The sequence below is a fragment of the Schistocerca serialis genome, chromosome 2 (assembly GCF_023864345.2).
Source record: "Schistocerca serialis cubense isolate TAMUIC-IGC-003099 chromosome 2, iqSchSeri2.2, whole genome shotgun sequence".
NCBI lineage: Eukaryota > Metazoa > Arthropoda > Insecta > Orthoptera > Acrididae > Schistocerca > Schistocerca serialis.
In genome coordinates, this window is record NC_064639.1 from 461,882,150 (window position 1) to 461,901,626 (window position 19,477).

Sequence of the window (19,477 nt, forward strand, 5' to 3'; positions counted from 1 at the left end):
GTGCAATAATGTTGTGTGCCACACAGAAATGGTTGTTAAAGAAGAGAGTAATACTGAAAATGCAATTATATTCTTGGGCGATTCCAGTGATTCTTCCACGGACCAGAGCACAGATAACAGCAGTGTTGGGGAAGAAAGTGACTTTGAACTAAGCTGCATTTACCCTTTGCCATAATTCTTGTTTCTTTTTATGTGTGTGCTTCATATTTTTGAGTGAATCATGTCTACCACATTTTCACAGAGTTATCAAGGAATATCACTCTACAGACATATAACAGACTACATACAACTACAATGATTGATAATTACTTAAGCAGTTCACATTATTTCAATGTTTTTAGTTATCATATTTACATCAATGATTCAAATCCATTATAGCACCTCTATTGAATCACATATACCAACTAAATGTGAATCATTCTGATTATTGTAAAAGCCAGTGCCCTTCTTCTTGCCTTTCTTGAGATACACAAATAACAGGAGCATGGTGTCATTTCATACACAGGAGCCCGTGCATTAAGCAATAAGATATTACAATTCTGTACAACAAATTCATTACTGTGCCAGCAAACCAACACCATTGCCCCTTTCATGCTCAAATATGCTTCGCTGTCAATCACTTTGTTATTCTGATCCAGGTATGGCTTTGAAATCAATGTATTTAGAAGCAAAACACTGGGCTTATTTTCCAATGAACATACCCACAACACTAAAGAAGAAGCAACAAAAAGGTGTGACTTTCGTTAGAGAAAAGGAATTGCATTACAGCTCAAAAAATGCATGTCCATATGAATTTATCACAATGTTTTAAAACCCATCACCGCAAAACATTGTTCTGACTCTACACATATAGTAAGCACAGAATTTCGAAAATAAATACACAAAATGTCCTTGAAAATATTTAGTGTCTGTTATGTCTGCACATGTGATGGATGTCTGTTCATGTAAATCCATCTTCTGGGATGAGTGCACCACATTTAAACTTGACACAAAAGTTAAGATAAAAAATTGAAGAGTTTTAGAGGCCAATGGAGGATGGTCTGGGATTGTAAAATCCAATCCCATTCTGAAAATTTGATAGTGACATAACATGCTTTAGGAAATGGCCACCAAATATTGAAATTATGAATGTGCCATCACTAAGGATGGTAGAATAAAACATTCTTGGTTTTCAAGCCGTGCCAATTCGAATAAAATCCTTGAGCTTTCAATGACCATCTCCGCCACGTCGTCAGGAGTTCACTGACTTCCGGGGATGCTACGGTTTCTCGCTTATATAGGCGTGATGACATCACCAGCAGCCAATCAGATAGACCCAATGTGGCATGCACGCGTAAGTCGACCCGGGCAGCTAGCGGAGCTATTGCCCGTGGCAACACCAGTGACGTCAGTTGGCACCAGGGGCAGGCACCATGTCTGAAACTGCCGCTCTCGCATTGCACATCTGTTTTTGCTTTCTTTCGATGTCCAACGCCTGCCCCCATGCCCTTCTGCTGGGACAAGAAGGTAATTCCTCGCTTTGCAGTAGTCAAGCAGCACATTTGAACTGCCGCAATGGACAGAATTTTAAAGACGACCAGTCTCGCCATAGTGAGACAGCGGATACAACAGACAAGGTACGAGCTTGATCATAATGCCAGGAACGTATTTGAGTGTCATCTGTCTTTGTCATCAACATTGTCACCATTCGATTGGGAGATGTTGGATGGAGCCATGGCAGCGCAACAACATTCAAGTTTATCCAAGGGAACGTCAAAGCAATGTGCCAAGTTCAACCAACTGAATCACGCAAGAACTGTTGTGAAATCTGATAAGGCCCATAGAACGGTTGTTCATCTTTCCAACCAAGAACTGTATGATGGCTCTATATCAGCACTGAGTAAAGGCCTCAACTTTTCTCCAGCTCCACGATGTCTGCCAATATTGGATATAATTAATGGAATAGAGCAGTGCATTAGGAATCTTTCACATGATGCAGTTGAGGATATCAGGCTAACTACCAGACATATCTTGGCAAAAGATAAGCCATGAAAATCTAATATTAGCCAGGAGAAATGACATTGCTTGTGGTTATTACGTGAGAATGAAGACTTGGTTGTCTTGCCAGCTGACAAAGGGAATGCCACCATGGTTCTGAACTCTGCAGACTACCACCTGAAGATGCTACATTTATTGGAAGATGCCACATACTGCAAGCTTAGTCGTGATCCCACACAGGCTATTGTCAGAAGGACAGGGAAGTTATTAAAGGATTCTGGTTTACCAAATGAAGTGGAGAAGAAATTAACACCTCGTGCTGTGAGACCTCCCAGGCTTTATGGATTACCAAATATACACAAGGAAAGTGTTGCTCTGTGGCCCATTATTGGTGCAATCAGTTCGCCCACCTACAGACTTGCTAAACACCTGGTAGGATTATTAGGGCCAAAATTGGGACATTGTGAACACCATGTTGTCAATTCGCAGAAATTTGTTGAGACACTCAAGAGAATGAAGATAGGCCCAAACAACATAATGGTTAGCCAGAACGTTGTGTCACTTTATACGCAGGTGCCAACACAAGATACAATGGATCTTTTGGCTCAGTATTTTCCATCTGGAATCATTAAGTTGTTCTGACACATCCTAACAACAACGTACTTTTTGTACTGCGATGAATATTATGAGATGACGGGACGGCACAGCCATGGGATCACCACTGTCTCCAGCAGTCGCAAATTTCTTCATGGAGCACTTTGAGCAGCAAACTGCAGCATTATGGCCGTCTTGCTTTCTACGATATGTTAATGACACTTTCCTGATATGGCCTCATGGTGAAGATACACTACAGCATTTCGTCGATCACATTAATGGTGTCCATCCCAACATTAAATTTACTGTTGAGATGGAGAAGCACGGCAAGCTACCATTCTTGGATGTTTTGGTTGAGCAGAAGGCAGGAGGCCAGCTTGGTTATTCAGTGTACCAGAAACCAACACACACTGATCGGTACTTGAACGCCAATAGTTTCCACAACCCTGTACACAAGAAAGCAGTTCTGAACACGTTGGTTCATAGAGCCAAGATAATCTCTGACAACAACAACCTACAGTCTGCATTTCAGAACTTAAAACAGGTTTTCGGGGAAAATTGATACAGCAAAAGAGACATCGCAAAAGCTTTCAAGGGCTGCCAATGAAAGACACTTGGTGAATCAGTAGAAGAGGCCAAACGGACTGCATTCCTACCATATTGTGGAGCAACTAGAAGCAAGTTAGGACAGCTGCTGCAGAAACATGGTCTGAAACCAGTGTTCCGGCCCGCCCCCAAGATACGAGATATGTTGCGCCCTGTTAAAGATGACATTGCTCTTCGAGTGTCCAGCATATATGGTGTACCCTGGGAATGTGGCAGCATGTATAACGGACAAACAATTCGCATGGTTGTAGAGCATTGCACTGAGCACAAGCGCCATATAAAACAAAGGGAGCTTGACAAGTTGGCCACAGCAGAGCATTGCCTAGAAAACGGACATAAAATACAGTTCAAAAATACAAAAGTGTTGGCTCATGCATCTATGTATTGGGACTCCGTTATAAAGGAAGCACCCAAGATTCGTTTAAACAACAACAGTTTCAACAGAGACCAGGGGTACACATTCAGCAGGGCATGGGGGTGGGGGTGGGCATTGGACATCGAAAGAAAGCAAAGACAGATGTGCGACACAGGAGCGGCAGTTTCAAATGTGGCGCCTGCCCTTGGCCCCACCCGACGTCACCGGTGCTGCCACGGGCAATAGCTCCGCTAGCTTCCTGGGTCGACTTACGCGTGCACGCCACATTGGGTATATCTGATTGGCTGCTGACGATGTCATCATGCCTATATAAGCGAGAAATCATAGCAGTCCCAGCAATCGGTGAACTCCTGACAACGATGGCGGAGATGGTCATCGAAAGCTCGAGGATTTTATTCGTACTGACGCCACTTGAAAACCGAGAATGTTTTATTCGTTTATGCTGTCGCGAAAGACTCTGAGGACACAGTAAGGATAGTAGCTATGCAGGAAATGGAGACTGTCACAAAATGGTACACTTTCATCTAGACACAGCACTGTCTCAAACTGCAGTAGTTGCAATGACAAAAAGACACAACTGGGTTTCAAAATTGGTTCTCATCCAACCTTTTCTCCAAATATATATTTGAGTTACTTTTTTCTACCCTTAAACTTGAAAGTTTACTTTGATGGGAAGAAATTTGCATTACATTAAAAATTACTCATTGCTGCCAATGAGTATACTGTATACTACACTTAGAGCACTGCACCTGTACACCTTACAGGTATGCTCCCATATGGGTAGGTTTTGTATAGTGTGCAATGTTCACTACTTCATTACCATTTGTGACTTCTGAATGCTAATGCATACCCCTCTTTTCTAGACAGGTAGTGGTACCAATCGTCAGATCCATATGTGGTACCTGGTTGTGTGCATATCACTCAGAAAAGAGGTTAAGAAACTGGGAGTCTTTTTTTCTCAACACGTCTCAATATGCTGACTTGTTTTTTCCCCATATTTAGTACCTTGGATGGTCAGAATCATGCTTATGTCATCAGTTCACACTACTGAGGGATCTCACATCAATTCAAAGGCCTCATTAGCTTTTGAGTCTATGCCAAAAATTAAAGGAATCATCCGAAATAATAGAATTATTTTTTTATGTTACAAGCACAAGAAATTTACTTCTTAACAAGCCTTGCCATACCCACATAAGTTGCACTTGGGAAACTGTGTGAAGGGGTGCACTATTGCTGGAAAAAGAGATAGTGCTCAAAAGCTAGTGTGAATGATGTTTTTGGTTATGTGTTACTGTGTTCCAAACATCAAAAGGTGAGTGGTTGCCTTTCCCTTATTTTACACATAAATTTTCTTATTACTTATTCTCAATTATTTTAAGTGCTATCCGGTAGAGGATGTCAAAAGGCTCATGATGATTTTGACTACTATTATTATTATTATTATTATTATTATTATTATTTTGCCACTACTTTAAATGTGCTTCCAAATTAGTTGAATGTGAACACTCACAAATATTACTAACTTACAGAAATCACTGTACATATTAACTCTACCATAACTGTTAAATTCATGCTAAATATAATAATTTATCAGACCTGGCTATGAAACTGATACAGTGAAAACATAGACTCTATGATAACTGAGTTTAACATTTACAGTTACTAAAACAAAATCTTAATTCCCATGACCCATAGTATCCAAATAAATACAAACTTTGCACGACAAGGTGAATTAAGAGCTAATTTTTTGCCTAATGTGAGATGTCTAGTCCGATTATTGTTTTGGCCAGTCTAAAACCTTTCTCAGTTTCCAAATTTCATCATATTACTTGTTATTTGCAAATACTGCAATACATTCAATGGTAAACACTATGAGATATCCTAATAAAATTTTCATATGTGGCATTTTACAGCATAACTTATCACCTGTAACATTTGTTGCCAGGAGTGCAATAATTTGGACGATTCTTTGCTGATACTACACATCATTTGTATACTTACAACATAGCCATGCCAAGAAGAATACTTCCAAGAGCAAGTAACCTCCAGCATCCACAACTCTACCTGCTGCTATAGTAGTAGTTGCCAGGCCAAAATTCTGAAGTGACTGTGCTCTGCAATGACAACAAAGTAGTACTTGAACAATATGATATTTTGCACAGTTAACAAATATTGTTTCACAGTTAAGATACTTCACCAATTAGGATCAGAGCATCAGAGGATGTTGTAGAAACTACACTGATTAAAAAGAACACTAATGTTCTGCAACCACAACAAAAAATTTAATAATCATCTCATCATTTCTATTACTTGGCAAGAAGTATTGATTACTCAGCTGCAGAGGAACTCACATGGTCATGTGACTAGGTACAATCATATTCTAATCCAAAGCAGCACATGATGTTACCTCACAATGTGAGCTCGAAAAGTCATCATGCAACACACCTTCACAGGAACTTGTGGCAAATTGCTGTTACTGTTGTTAATTTTACTGACAAAAAGAATAACAATGGCGTGACAGTGCTAAAAGAGAAGGTGACTTACAAGGCAAGCAAAACTGACAAGGAAAAGTTAAATAAGTCAATGGTCATAATTGCGAAACAAATGATTGAAGTCAAGTGGAAGAGGATTCAAGTACCTGCCCCAAATCAGAATAAATAAAATGGATAGATTAAATATTTCACTGGTAAAATAGATAAATGTATTATTAGAAAAGAATTCTGCAATATTTTAAACAATACAAGGAAATATCACCATTACAAAAACTTCATAGCTCTTCTCACACAGAACTAGACTTCTAGGCTAGCAAAGAATCACCGAGAAAAACTGTTTCATCAGTGAGATTTAATTGTGCAAGGTGCAGAATGAGCAAGTGTTAACAAGAGAATGTAATTGCAGAAAAGAGATTAGATTTTTACAACAAAAATGAACTACCAGAATTAATGCAGCCATTGGTCTATTTAGATGACCTGTGGATTTGTGCATCCTACACTGAGAGTGGATGTTGCGAAGGGACAGCATGAGAAGAATACTGTCAAACAATAGCACAAGGCGAATTTCATTTTTGTGAATATACACTCCTGGAAATTGAAATAAGAACACCGTGAATTCATTGTCCCAGGAAGGGGAAACTTTATTGACACATTCCTGGGGTCAGATACATCACATGATCACACTGACAGAACCACAGGCACATAGACACAGGCAACAGAGCATGCACAATGTCGGCACTAATACAGTGTATATCCACCTTTCGCAGCAATGCAGGCTGCTATTCTCCCATGGAGACGATCGTAGAGATGCTGGATGTAGTCCTGTGGAACGGCTTGCCGTGCCATTTCCACCTGGCGCCTCAGTTGGACCAGCGTTCGTGCTGGACGTGCAGACCGCGTGAGACGACGCTTCATCCAGTCCCAAACATGCTCAATGGGGGACAGATCCGGAAATCTTGCTGGCCAGGGTAGTTGACTTACACCTTCTAGAGCACGTTGGGTGGCACGGGATACATGCGGACGTGCATTGTCCTGTTGGAACAGCAAGTTCCCTTGCCGGTCTAGGAATGGTAGAACGATGGGTTCTATGACGGTTTGGATGTACCGTGCACTATTCAGTGTCCCCTCGACGATCACCAGTGGTGTACGGCCAGTGTAGGAGATCGCTAACCACACCATGATGCCGGGTGTTGGCCCTGTGTGCCTCGGTCGTATGCAGTCCTGATTGTGGCGCTCACCTGCACGGCGCCAAACACGCATACGACCATCATTGGCACCAAGGCAGAAGCGACTCTCATCGCTGAAGACGACACGTCTCCATTCGTCCCTCCATTCACGCCTGTCGCGACACCACTGGAGGCGGGCTGCACGATGTTGGGGTGTGAGCGGAAGACGGCCTAACGGTGTGCGAGACCGTAGCCCAGCTTCATGGAGACGGTTGCGAATGGTCCTCGCCGATACCCCAGGAGCAACAGTGTCCCTAATTTGCTGGGAAGTGGCGGTGCGGTCCCCTACGGCACTGCGTAAGATCCTACGGTCTTGGCGTGCATCCGTGCGTCGCTGCGGTCCGGTCCCAGGTCGACGGGCACGTGCACCTTCCGCCGACCACTGGCGACAACATCGATGTACTGTGGAGACCTCACGCCCCACGTGTTGAGCAATTCGGCGGTACGTCCACCCGGCCTCCTGCATGCCCACTATACGCCCTCGCTCAAAGTCTGTCAACTGCACATACGGTTCACGTCCACGCTGTCGCGGCGTGCTACCAGTGTTAAAGACTGCGATGGAGCTCCGTATGCCACGGAAAACTGGCTGACACTGACGGCGGCGGTGCACAAACGCTGCGCAGCTAGCGCCATTCGACGGCCAACACCGCGGTTCCTGGTGTGTCCGCTGTGCCGTGCGTGTGATCATTGCTTGTACAGCCCTCTCGCAGTGTCCGGAGCAAGTATGGTGGGTCTGACACACCGGTGTCAATGTGTTCTTTTTTCCATTTCCAGGAGTGTAGTTTCTTTTTGTGTTACTTCTCCTCTATGACTGGACAGAGAAAAAAACTAAAAATATGTAGACACAAGAAAAGCTGAACTTTTAGCATTAATTAAGGAGCATCAACATTCTCATCTTTATCCAACTGACAAAATTTTGCATAAAAATGGTTCCCTCCTAACTGCTGCCGCACCATATAGAACTAAATCCTATAGAACTGGTTTGGAGTCTTGAAAAAAATAAGATCTGCACTATTAAAGCTGTTTTTCAGTTGGCCTCACAAGGCCAAGTGGGTCTCCTTCCAGACATTTCCACCAGGAAAAAATTTCAGGTTATCACAAGAAATCAAACATTGGACCTCCGTGTTGCAAACCTAAATGCTGACCACCAGACCAGCAATCACTTTGCTTTTGCTGCCTATGATTATTAGCTTTAACTTTTGTGGCATTAGAAGACTAGAAAGACCAATAAAGTGTGTGATGCCTACTGGAAGTGAGATAATTTGACAGATGACAAAATTGAAAATATGATAAAATCAGTTGACATAGACCCGATAAAATAGTCAGTGTTATTATCCATGACCAAAACAGGAGAAGACAAAACAACAGATGCAGCTATAGAAAATAGGGACATCACTATTGCAGGTAGTTTAATGGATGGGCAGCAAAGCATAGAAAGCAGCCAAATATACAGTATATGCTGTTTCTGTTCTTGTTCCAGGCACTTAATTTAGTGGCACATACGGATGTTTAACAAGTGACAGCACTCCACTTTTAAGATTATTGGAGAGCATGTTGAGGCTATCCTCTTTCTTGGGTGTAAACACTGCAACACTGCTACTCTGGCCAGGTAATCAGATCACTCTGCCAGACAATTTTTACTATTTTATGATACAAGTAGAAGCCTGAATCCACTGACCTGAGAAATCATGCCATCTTCTGTTGCAAGGAAGTTATTCAAAACGCAAATGAGTGTAAACTCATGGTAGCACCAACAATAAAATTATGCAGTTAATGGGGGTGAGGGAGAGACAGAGAGGGGGAGGGGGAGGGATAGAGAGGGGAGGGGGAGGGAGGGAGGGAGAGGGAGGGGAGGGGGAGGGAGGGAGAGGGAGGGAGAGAGGGGGGAGGGAGAGAGGGGGGAGGGGGGAGAGGGGGGAGGGGAGAGAGGGGGAGGGGGAGAGAGGGGGGAGGGGGGGAGAGAGAGAGAGAGAGAGAGAGAGAGAGAGAGAGAGAGAGAGAGAGAGAGAGAGAGAGAGAGAGAGATCTGATTAATCTACCTCTAATCATCCCTAGAAAAGTAAATCAGAAACTGAATTCTTATTTTTATCCCCTTCCATCTTTTCTTTGTATGTTATGTTCAACAGTACAGATTTATCCTTTTGGATATACTTATGCAAAACAATACTTCCCTCCTCTTCAGTAGAAATATAGGATTGTTACTGCATCTGTGCAAATTGGCTACATTTTCTGACTCCTTAAACATGTGTAACAAGTGCAATTCATTTAGTACAGTTCTGTAAGAGCTCCCAGACAACCCCACAACATGTGTAGGACTTAATTAACCACCTTTAAGTTTACAGCAGTAGATTCAAAAGAGGAAGCTGTTTAAATTTTTGTCACCATTTCATTTTCAAAGACTAAAATAATTTCAAATCTAGTACCTACTGCCCTACTGACAATATTACAAGCAACCTATTTCATAAACAGCTGTTCTACAATAGAAGAAAGTCCCTCACCCCAACTCCTCTGTTTATTAATTAGTGTATTTCTTTAAATTAGGAGTTAAACCACACTGAACAGCAATCTGATACTATTCTAATTCCATTGGTAAGGGCAATTATCACACTCAGTGGTAATAAAACCAGTTTCATGAAATAGACAACACATAAATAACTTTCAAATTTACTTACATTCCGTATGCAGTTCCTAATTGATATTCTGGAATAATAAGCGCAACCATTGGCCATAAAGCACTTGCAAGCATTGAATATGCCAGACCAAGGATGGACTGAAAACATTGTAAAACCTTATGTAGTACATACAAGAAAATTTACTCTCAAATATGTTATGTACAGAGCAGTATCTGATATGGAAATATAAAGAAAGTGATGCAATAAAAAGAATAACTTTACTAGTCAAATATACTGTACTCTTCTGATGCACCTAAATAAACTTATTCCTTAATATTAAGTTATAAGTAAATTGTAGTCCCTAACTACATATATAGCAGAACACATATTACGCAACAGTTTAGCAGGGTGATTGACTGATGATGAAATAATTTGTGCAACTGATTCCTGTTTTGCATTAATTATTTGTAGATGGGGGAGGGCTGACAGCTTTAACGAAACCAGATGGTAAGAATCCTAAATAATGATAATACAATGCACTGCAAAATTTGGTTTGCAATATGCATAATTCTGGGCAGTTCTTTGAATTACAACCTAAAAATTTCATGTTCAGCATTGTAGTTCTATAAAGTAGTCTACATCACATTTTTTAAAGTATCATGCCTATGGCCACACTACATTGATATGAAAAAAAACTTGCTCAAAAATTTTATTAACATCTTGAGACACTGCTCTTTACATACCAACTACATGTAAGAAACTTTGTAATTTCTCAAGTGAGTTTAACACAGTCAACTGAACTTTAACACATGTATGAAAACAGGCCATATTCACATACGCATCTCTGAAAGGAACCTCAGCTTTAGAATGTGAACCCTCAAAGTAGTAATCTTGCAAAGTTATCAGGTCTGTTATTCCAACCTGTATCAGAAACCAACCTTCCGCTGCCCAAAAAATCAGATGAATTATTGCAGCAAGCTGCTTTGTGTAAGGGGGTTTTCTTGCAAGGTTCTGACTACAAAAAGCTTTAGACCTTCACCAGACGTAATGTCAAAGTGAAAATTTTCTAAAAACTGGCAGAAGAAATTTGCACTGATTTCATTTCAAGCAATTTGAAAAGAGAAGATGGAATTTTCATTTAATATATATGTTGTACATAAAAGGAAACTTAGGGTCAATATATTATGTAAAGAACAATACTTGATATGAAAGTATAAAAATGCCTATAAATTTTACAGAATAAATCTGGTTCAAATAGAAATGTATAAAACTGCATGAAAATGCGCAGTTCCTGCAATAACTTGTGATGGTTACATCAACAACCACATAAAAGAACTACTACATTCTGTGCACCAAAAGAAGAGCCTTGACAGTTGGCAACACTTATCAGCTACCGAGTGCAAGGTGCAGAAAGCTACTATCAAAACTGGTTGAAAGCCATAATTGCTAGTAATAGTGAGGCACTTGCCATAGAGACATAAACAAAATTGCATTATAGTTACAGAATGTTCTGTCAGCACTTTGAGGAATACAATTATATCCAAAACTGTTCCACATTAATATTCATTTTATAATTTGTTGTGAACTGGCTTTTATGTTTTATAGGCTACCCTCAAACAACAGAATTATGTGATTAATCATAGTAGGTGCATGAAGCAGCTAAGGCTTTTAAAAACCAAACCACCACCCAACCCCCTTTACATCATAAATTAAATTCTGGGAACAGTAAAAATGTTAACATACTGTAATGACAAGACAGGCAAACATAAGACTTTTTTTGCTTGACTATTTTAACATTAAAAGACATATTCCTTTGGAAAGAATGTTGGCAGATTATTTTTATGGTTCCAGTGTGAGAAAAAGTAATTAATTACTTAAACCAAGAGGACTCTAGAAATTTAGAGGTTCCAGCAAGTATCACAAAGTGCAGCAATGAATTTATTCTGAGTATGTTTTAGTATTCCTATATAGCAAGTTTAAGATGTTTGAGATTTTAAAGTTGACTCTCAGCTTGACAAAAAGTTTTGAGCACAGTCAGAAAGTGTCCACCAGTGTGGAGGAATACAGTCTTCAGACACAATATCACAAAGATTATGATGTACAGGTAATGTGAGAGGAGGATAATGACAACAGACAGGAACAAGAACCAAAGCTAAAGATTATGAGTAATTTTATTATGATTTGATAACTATCTTATAAGAGAACGTAAGTAATGAGCAAATAACAGATTCATAAACATCAAGAGAGCAGTTAGTCACATACAATATGTATCTGCAGTGAGAACTCCCTTCCCCAGTATGCTGAAGGACTCACAAAGGCCTGTACTGTCCCTGGGCGGCCAGGCTGTTTGGGAATCTCGGACGGCGTATCTACAGTGACAAGAACTCCCCTGCTCAGTATGCTGAAGATCCCACAAACACCGTAACAGACAGGCACTATCCACCAGACAAAGTCCTCAAAGAAATTTCCCATGCCATATCTCCACATACCCCCAATTCTCCCACCACCCACAAGAACCAGCTACAAAGTCGCATCCACTTCATTACCCAATACCAGCCTGGACTGGAACAACTGAACCACATCCTGTGTCTGGCTTTGATTATCTATTACTATGCTCTCAAATGAGGAACTTCCTGCCCCAGATGCTTCCCACCTGACTGTCTGGAACTCAGTGTGTCATATTTACAGTGAGTACTAAGTCATCTATCCTTTTCATGATTTTTGATATTCCAACATGGATTTTCTGTCTTAAAGTCAATTCTTTATGTAAAATATACTGCACTCTCTTCTGGTAACACCATGGTTTCATATAGTTCACACATTTTCAGCTGCTGAGTGTGCACTATTTGATGTTTTTATCTGAGGTTGCAGTTTTGGAACATCCTACAAGTGGATCTATTTCCAGATAGGTATGGGCACATCTGAATTAATTCCCCTGCCACTTATCTGATCAAATGGAAATAGACGAGACATTTTAAGCCATCATCAGCACTTAATGGATTTCCTTTTAAGATAAATAATCCAAAACAAATAACTTTATAATATAATGGTATCCTATATTATAAATTTGAATCACTACACTTTGAAAAGCTGTATTAGCAAAATTATTCAATGCATCAAGTTGAAATCTGACAAATTTCATTGCATAGCATGTTCCCTCCTGGACAAAAACAAATTTTCATTAATATCAACATAATTTCTGCAACAAACTAACAAAATACTACATTAATGTGACTTCAGATGCACTCTTGGTATTTTGACAGCCACATTAAATCAATTACTCTATTTTAACAACTGGCAGAAACAAATGAGTCAGTTCTATTTCTCAACATTTCATCTGCTCTTGCAACTAAGTGTGTCACAATCTTCAAACACAAAAATGTTTTCATGATTTGACTGTCAATACATTTGAAAGCAAATTAAATGTACTTATGGTAACAGAAAGGAGTAAAGGTAGCAACTTAGCACTAAGTTGTCACAAAGACACATAACAAAGACTTTGGCTAGCTACTCGACCAATCCTTTTTTGAACTAACACACGTGACCCCCCCCCCCACACACACACACACACCCACTAACTGTATGGCTACTTTGTGCCAGCTGAATTCTCTGTGCTGGAACTATAATTCTACAGCTCCACTGGGATGAGAGGTTGTGTCAGGCAGTGTAAGTACGGCAGAAAGGATGCGGAGAGAGGGAGGAAAGGTCAGAGAAGGATGGCTGACAAGTGGGAGGGACGCAGCAAATGCATGCAGTGATGGCGATGACATGGAATGGACTGACAGAGAGAAATACGGAACTAAAGATATGTTGCAAGGACAATTCTTATCTATGTAGTTCAGAGACTCTTATTTACATAGTTCAGAGAAACCCTTGGTCACAGTTTGGTGGTTATGCCCACATAAACTGCCAAGCAGAAATTGTATCATAGCTGATATACTGACAAGACTGATTTGACATGGTACCCTGCCTCTGATGGGGGTATGACAATCATGTGCTGGATGGGACAGGAATAGGATGTGTTCGGCCAGATTATTGGACAAGTCATGAAACTGGGTCGTCCAAGCGGTAAGATTCACATGGCAGTGGGATGGGAATGGGTAAGGTGAAAGGATGGCCTAGGATATTTTGTAGATTTGGTGGGTAACTGAATACTACTTTGGGAAGGGTGGGAATATCCTGCCCACAATCCTTCCCATCTCTCCCAAAATAGTTCTCCACTTGCCACACATTTGATGTCACTGTGGAAGAACCATACACAAGACTTGTTCAATACACAAACCCAAGCACAACCTGCTGAATTTCTATCACAGGATTATCCTAGTTACTATCCTACCCAAGTTGGGCTACCTATGCAAGCAGTCATATCATAACAGCACTGCTGCAATTTCTGCAGAATATTTGCATGGGCACACCCACCAATCAGCTGTCCATCCAAAGGAATGGCCACTGCCAAACTGTAGCAACAGCAGTTGATCACCCTGTGAAAGAACACACAGCCGAATACAACATGCTTGATTTCAATGGTTGCTTTACAGCTCGCCCCATTTGGATCCCTAGTCCAATGCCAGAAACTCACAGGTAAATAGATGGAAGTGATCTTTGCAACACATCCTTAATTCTAGTAACTCTCATGGTCTTAATCTATGCTAACACGCACCTTAGGACCCTAACTTCACTCGTCCCGCACCCACACCGTCTTTCCTGCAGTCTACCCTTCCAATGTTCTATATCCTCCTCTTCCCTTGATCTATATTCCCTCCTAAGCCACTCCTCCAAGGTAACATCTTTGTTGCCCATTGTCTGAACACACCTGTGCTAGTGTTCATGTCTCATTCCTATCTCTTGCATCTGCTGCATCCCTCCCAGCCATCTGCCACCCATCCCCAACCATCCCTCCTGCTCCCCCTCTACCTTCTTTCTTCACCCATCTAATGTGTTCATACCAGTTAAGCTGCAGAACTGTTATTTAAGCACAGTGTGTTCAGCTGCTTATGCTGTTGTCACGTAAACCCCCCATTCCTCTCCCCCCCCCCCCCCTCACACACACATGGGGGAGGAGGGGGGGGGGCAATGGAGAGGGAGCGCTTTTATGTTCTTCAAGACAACATGACAGTTTTGTATGTGGGGGGTGGGTGGGTGGGGGTGGGGAGGGGGGTGCATGGGAGCATTCATGGATGCGTTCATTGGCACTGTACAGAAGACCAGGTTACATAACTTAGCCTCTATGGTTATGGTTCTTATTTACAATTATGAATGGCTCAGTATCACCTCTGTGTAGTGAGCTGTTTTACTTACTCATTCTACTGAAGTGTTTCAATATCTTACTCATGCTGGTACTGGCTATTAAGAAAATAAGTAAAGATATATATGGCAATGAACAGTAACAAGTCCAGTAGCCAGTGCTGTGGTTTAGTAACGCTTTACAGAGTCACTGCAAAACCCAGCGAGAAACTGTACATGTAAACCTCAAGGGAAGTTCGACACAAGAGCCCAGCCAAGAGAGTGACACCCTCGTACCAAGTGCAAATCTGCTATGCATGACACTCATGTCAGTGCCCCCCTAGCGCCACTATCACCAGGCCAAACTGTACCCTCTTCTTATACCGATATTACGAGCTGCTCAAGCTCACCTTCACTCAAGAGTGTACCGCCTACCTACTGTCTCTGCATATGAAACTAGTCACGCTGTTATTCTGGATTACACTGTCAGTTCTGCTCTTTGGAACCATTCATAATACCGGTGAAAGTATGTACCATTTTTTCTGGTGTGAAATACACCTGTTGACTGTTGTTTCATACTTTTATTTATGTTGTGTGTTGCAACAGAAATGGCGATGATAGTGGTCGATACTAGTACTATATTGTGTGAACATGGATCCAGTGCAGCATCCACTGCCGCCAATCTTGTACACAGGGGTTATTTTTCAACAATTCTTGCAACAGCAGTCGGGACAGAAGCACAGGGAGGCCCTCTTCACCAATTGCTATCAAACCTGATGGAATACATCCACCATCACCTAGATTAAAAGGGAATTGACAAATATTAATGTAACTGAGCCTATATCTATGAGTGAGGGGCAACATCATTGGTCATTGTCAACAACCCTCGGGAAAACTTTGATTATGCGGTTATTTTAAAGTCACAGCAAACTCATACACTGAAACTGCCACTTATCCAATTTGAAAGAAAGAAGAACTCTTTGTCACACTATCTGTTGGGCAGTACCTCTTTCACACCCTACGGGCCACTGGCCTAAAATGTAGTCCTAACAAATCCAAATTCTTTCAACCATCAGTGGAACATCTCGGTTGTATCATCTCTTGAAAGGCAATCCTGCCTATGAAGAAGCATGTGGAAAGAATCACAGCACTCCCACATCCCTCCGACTTGAAGGAACTGCAATCCTTCCTCGGAAAAATCACTAATTATAGTAAATTCTTTCTCCTCACTACAGAAATTGCATACCTGTTGAACAATCTTACGAAAAAAGGTACTTCATTTCCCTGGTCACCAGAGTGCGAATGAGCACTCCATACGCTGAAACGGGCTTTACGCTCTGTGTCATGCCTCTCCACTTTTCAGCAGGGGAAGGAGCTGGTGGTGACCGTCAATGCATCAGAACAGGGACTGGGCATTGTATTGTGTTAGTACACTGAAATGCCAAAGGCTCAGAACAACTGACAGTTTACACTTCACAATCATTCAACACAGCCTAGAAGAAGTATTTTCAGACTGGAAAGAAAGCACTTGCAATCATTTTTGCACAAAAAAAATTCCATGCTTTTCTCCGTGGTTCCATTTAACCACCAACCATAAGCCTCCGATACTGCTCTTTGGTGCTGCCACTAAATGCTAAGCTACCCAGTTGGACGGCCCACCAACTCCAGGGCTAAGCTCTTTTTCTCAGCAGTTATAACTACAGGACACATTTCCGAACCACTGTGCAGCACTCCAACTGCCCCATCTGCCAATGGGCCTTGATATGGCATTCAGTCAATATGAAGTCCTTTGTTTCCACTTCGATGAAGACTCCCAGGAAGCCGTGCATCACTTTCTCGTTACCTGATGGTGTACTGCAGGTGCCTTGGTCACTGACAACACTATTGGAAGTGTGTCAATACATAATGTGGGGATGGTCAGACCAGCTCCCCGAGCTGAATCTAGCCCACTACAGTACTATTTTCACCTCTGTCACAGGCACTTTCTAGTGGATGCTGCCATTTTATTAACAGTGGACCAAATCTCTCTGTGAGTAGCCATTCCTGAAAGCTTTCAGCTAAATACCATAGGCCTCCTGCAACATGGACACTGGGATGCATTTCATACCAAGCTGCTCGCCAGGCATTATACCTACTGGTCCGGCACTGACAGGCAGATTCAGCACCTCATATGGAACTGCCATGTGTGCAACACAGCATGCAGCACTGTGCCAGTGATTCCCTCCCTGACTGGCACCATCACAGCCTTGGAAAAGAGTTCATCAGTACTTTGGCAGCCCTTTTCTTGATGCCACCTGGTTGATAATCATCGACACTTATTCCAGGTTCCACTACATTATAAACAGGCATTCCACCAGTGCAGAAGCCACTATTATAGCATTCATGCAGGGTTACACCTATTGGGGAGAAGAGTCTGTCATGGCTGCTCTACAGCCCCGGCCAAGCACACACTTGTGCCTTCTGCTGCTCATATCCAGCAGCAAAGGTGTCACTGGGTGTTCCACCTTAGACACAGGTGCCAGGGCAGTGACCTGACACTAAGAGCAATTCCACCTGTGCCAGGGTCACCGCCCACCACAACTCTTGACCACTCTTCCAGAAGCTCCTCACCGTGACAGTCCACAAGATTGCTCTACATCTCTGTCTCCATTTTTTCTCTCTCCAAATCCTGTCCTTTTCTAGGCCACCCACAGATGACCTGCCACCAGTGGTGCTACAACAGGGAGCACAGCTTGGTCTTCCCAAGCAGCACTTCTAGTACCGGTACTATTACAGTTTTGAAACTAATGTGGAAATTGTGTGCCTTGCAGCACAGGAACCACTGCCATACTAGCTCTTTCCAGCCACACATCGCCACGTAGGCCAACTGGGAGCTGGTTAAGTCAGCATGTTCTCACAACACTTCCTGGACATCGCTTTTGTCCAGCGCACCTCTCGGCATCATGCCGAGCACTGGACCACACCAAGCAGTGCTGCTCCTTGCCCTCATTAAGGTGAAAGGGCTGTGGTAAGCAGCTGAGCTACAATGTCTTTCGGTGTGCATTGCAAACTGTCAATGGCACTCCCACCTTTGCCATTCACAGTCACAACCAGGTTGCTCTCTGTTCCTACAACGATGGGATGCACCATGCCGTGAAACCACAGCACATGTCAATTGATTTCAGATTCCGCCCAGATGCTAGGAACATGGACCAACCATTAAAGCGACACCACTGTATCTAGTGTGGCTCTACCATGCATGATGCTAGAGCCAGCACCCACCTGGCCAGGCTAAACTACAGCCGTCTACTTATACCAATGTAATGAGCTGCTCAAGCAATTCTTCGCACACAGTGTACTGTCTGGCTGACTGTCTACCATCTCTGCATACAAAACTACTCATACTGCTATTCTGGTCTACTCTGTTGATTTTGCTTTTTTGGAACTGCTTGTTATGCCTGTGAAAGTTTGTACCATACTTTTTACAGTGAAATTTACCAATTCACTGTTGTGTCATACTTTAGTTTATACTGTATTTCACAACAAGATTGACTATCACAGATTGCAATCTATTTGGACTTCTCTACTTGTGAAAGAACTTTGCATAAACTAATTTAAAAAACTATATTAATAATCATTTAACTCACCACACCAATATAGGGATTCACAAAGGTGAAAGCCAAAAGTGCATGACTGCCAATAGTGATCAGAATTGACAAGAACACCCAGAATACATTTTTCCCAACTTTGTCAACCAATAAACCAAAGACTGGTGCCACAACTGCTGATATTACATATAGAATGCTGTTCACTTGATTTGCTTGTTCTGGAGAAAAAGAGAATTTCCTCTCAAAGAATACCCTGAAAAATAAATAATACATTTGAGGACGACAATGAGAATAATTTCACAATAAGAACTGCAAAACAATGTACTGAACTCAGCTTAATAAATTAGCTACAGATTATCCAAATAGTTTTTCTGAATTATATCTGCAACATTTAGACAATGAAATAGAAATATTTTACTGGAAGTGTTTTCCCTACTTATTCTAGGCAGAGTTTTATTAAGGTAGATTTTTCACCTCAAAAATGTAACTTGATGGAAACTAATTATGCAAAAGCTCTAATCTGTTGGTCCATGCATAAGCAGAAGCAGCCTTCTGAGATGCAAATGGAAAAAAGACAACACAGAATGAAAAGGGAAAAAATCAAGCTCATCAAACATCTATAAACAATAACAAATTTATTTCCCCATTCATGAACTATATCTGCACAACATACTTTAAGTATTTTATACTTCAAAATAACTGTCATCAAGAAGTGTGATTGAATGAAATTTAAAATGTTTATTTGACACCACAAACGGTCATCAAGCCACATTCACAAAAAAAT

At 41.6% G+C, this 19,477-nt stretch overlaps 1 protein-coding gene across 3 annotated transcripts in view; it reads right to left on the reverse strand.

Moving 5' to 3' along the window:
* The window catches only part of LOC126457364 (major facilitator superfamily domain-containing protein 1-like), a 123,467-nt gene that overhangs the window by 25,280 nt on the left and 78,710 nt on the right, over nucleotides 1-19,477 (reverse strand). For all 3 annotated transcript variants that reach the window (XM_050093604.1, XM_050093605.1, XM_050093606.1), the window contains exons 7-9: nucleotides 18,733-18,946; nucleotides 9,944-10,041; nucleotides 5,555-5,667 (exon numbers count right to left, since the gene is read on the reverse strand). In XM_050093604.1, the coding sequence (XP_049949561.1) occupies nucleotides 5,555-5,667; nucleotides 9,944-10,041; nucleotides 18,733-18,946 (425 nt within the window). The remainder of the gene's footprint in view (nucleotides 1-5,554; nucleotides 5,668-9,943; nucleotides 10,042-18,732; nucleotides 18,947-19,477) is intronic.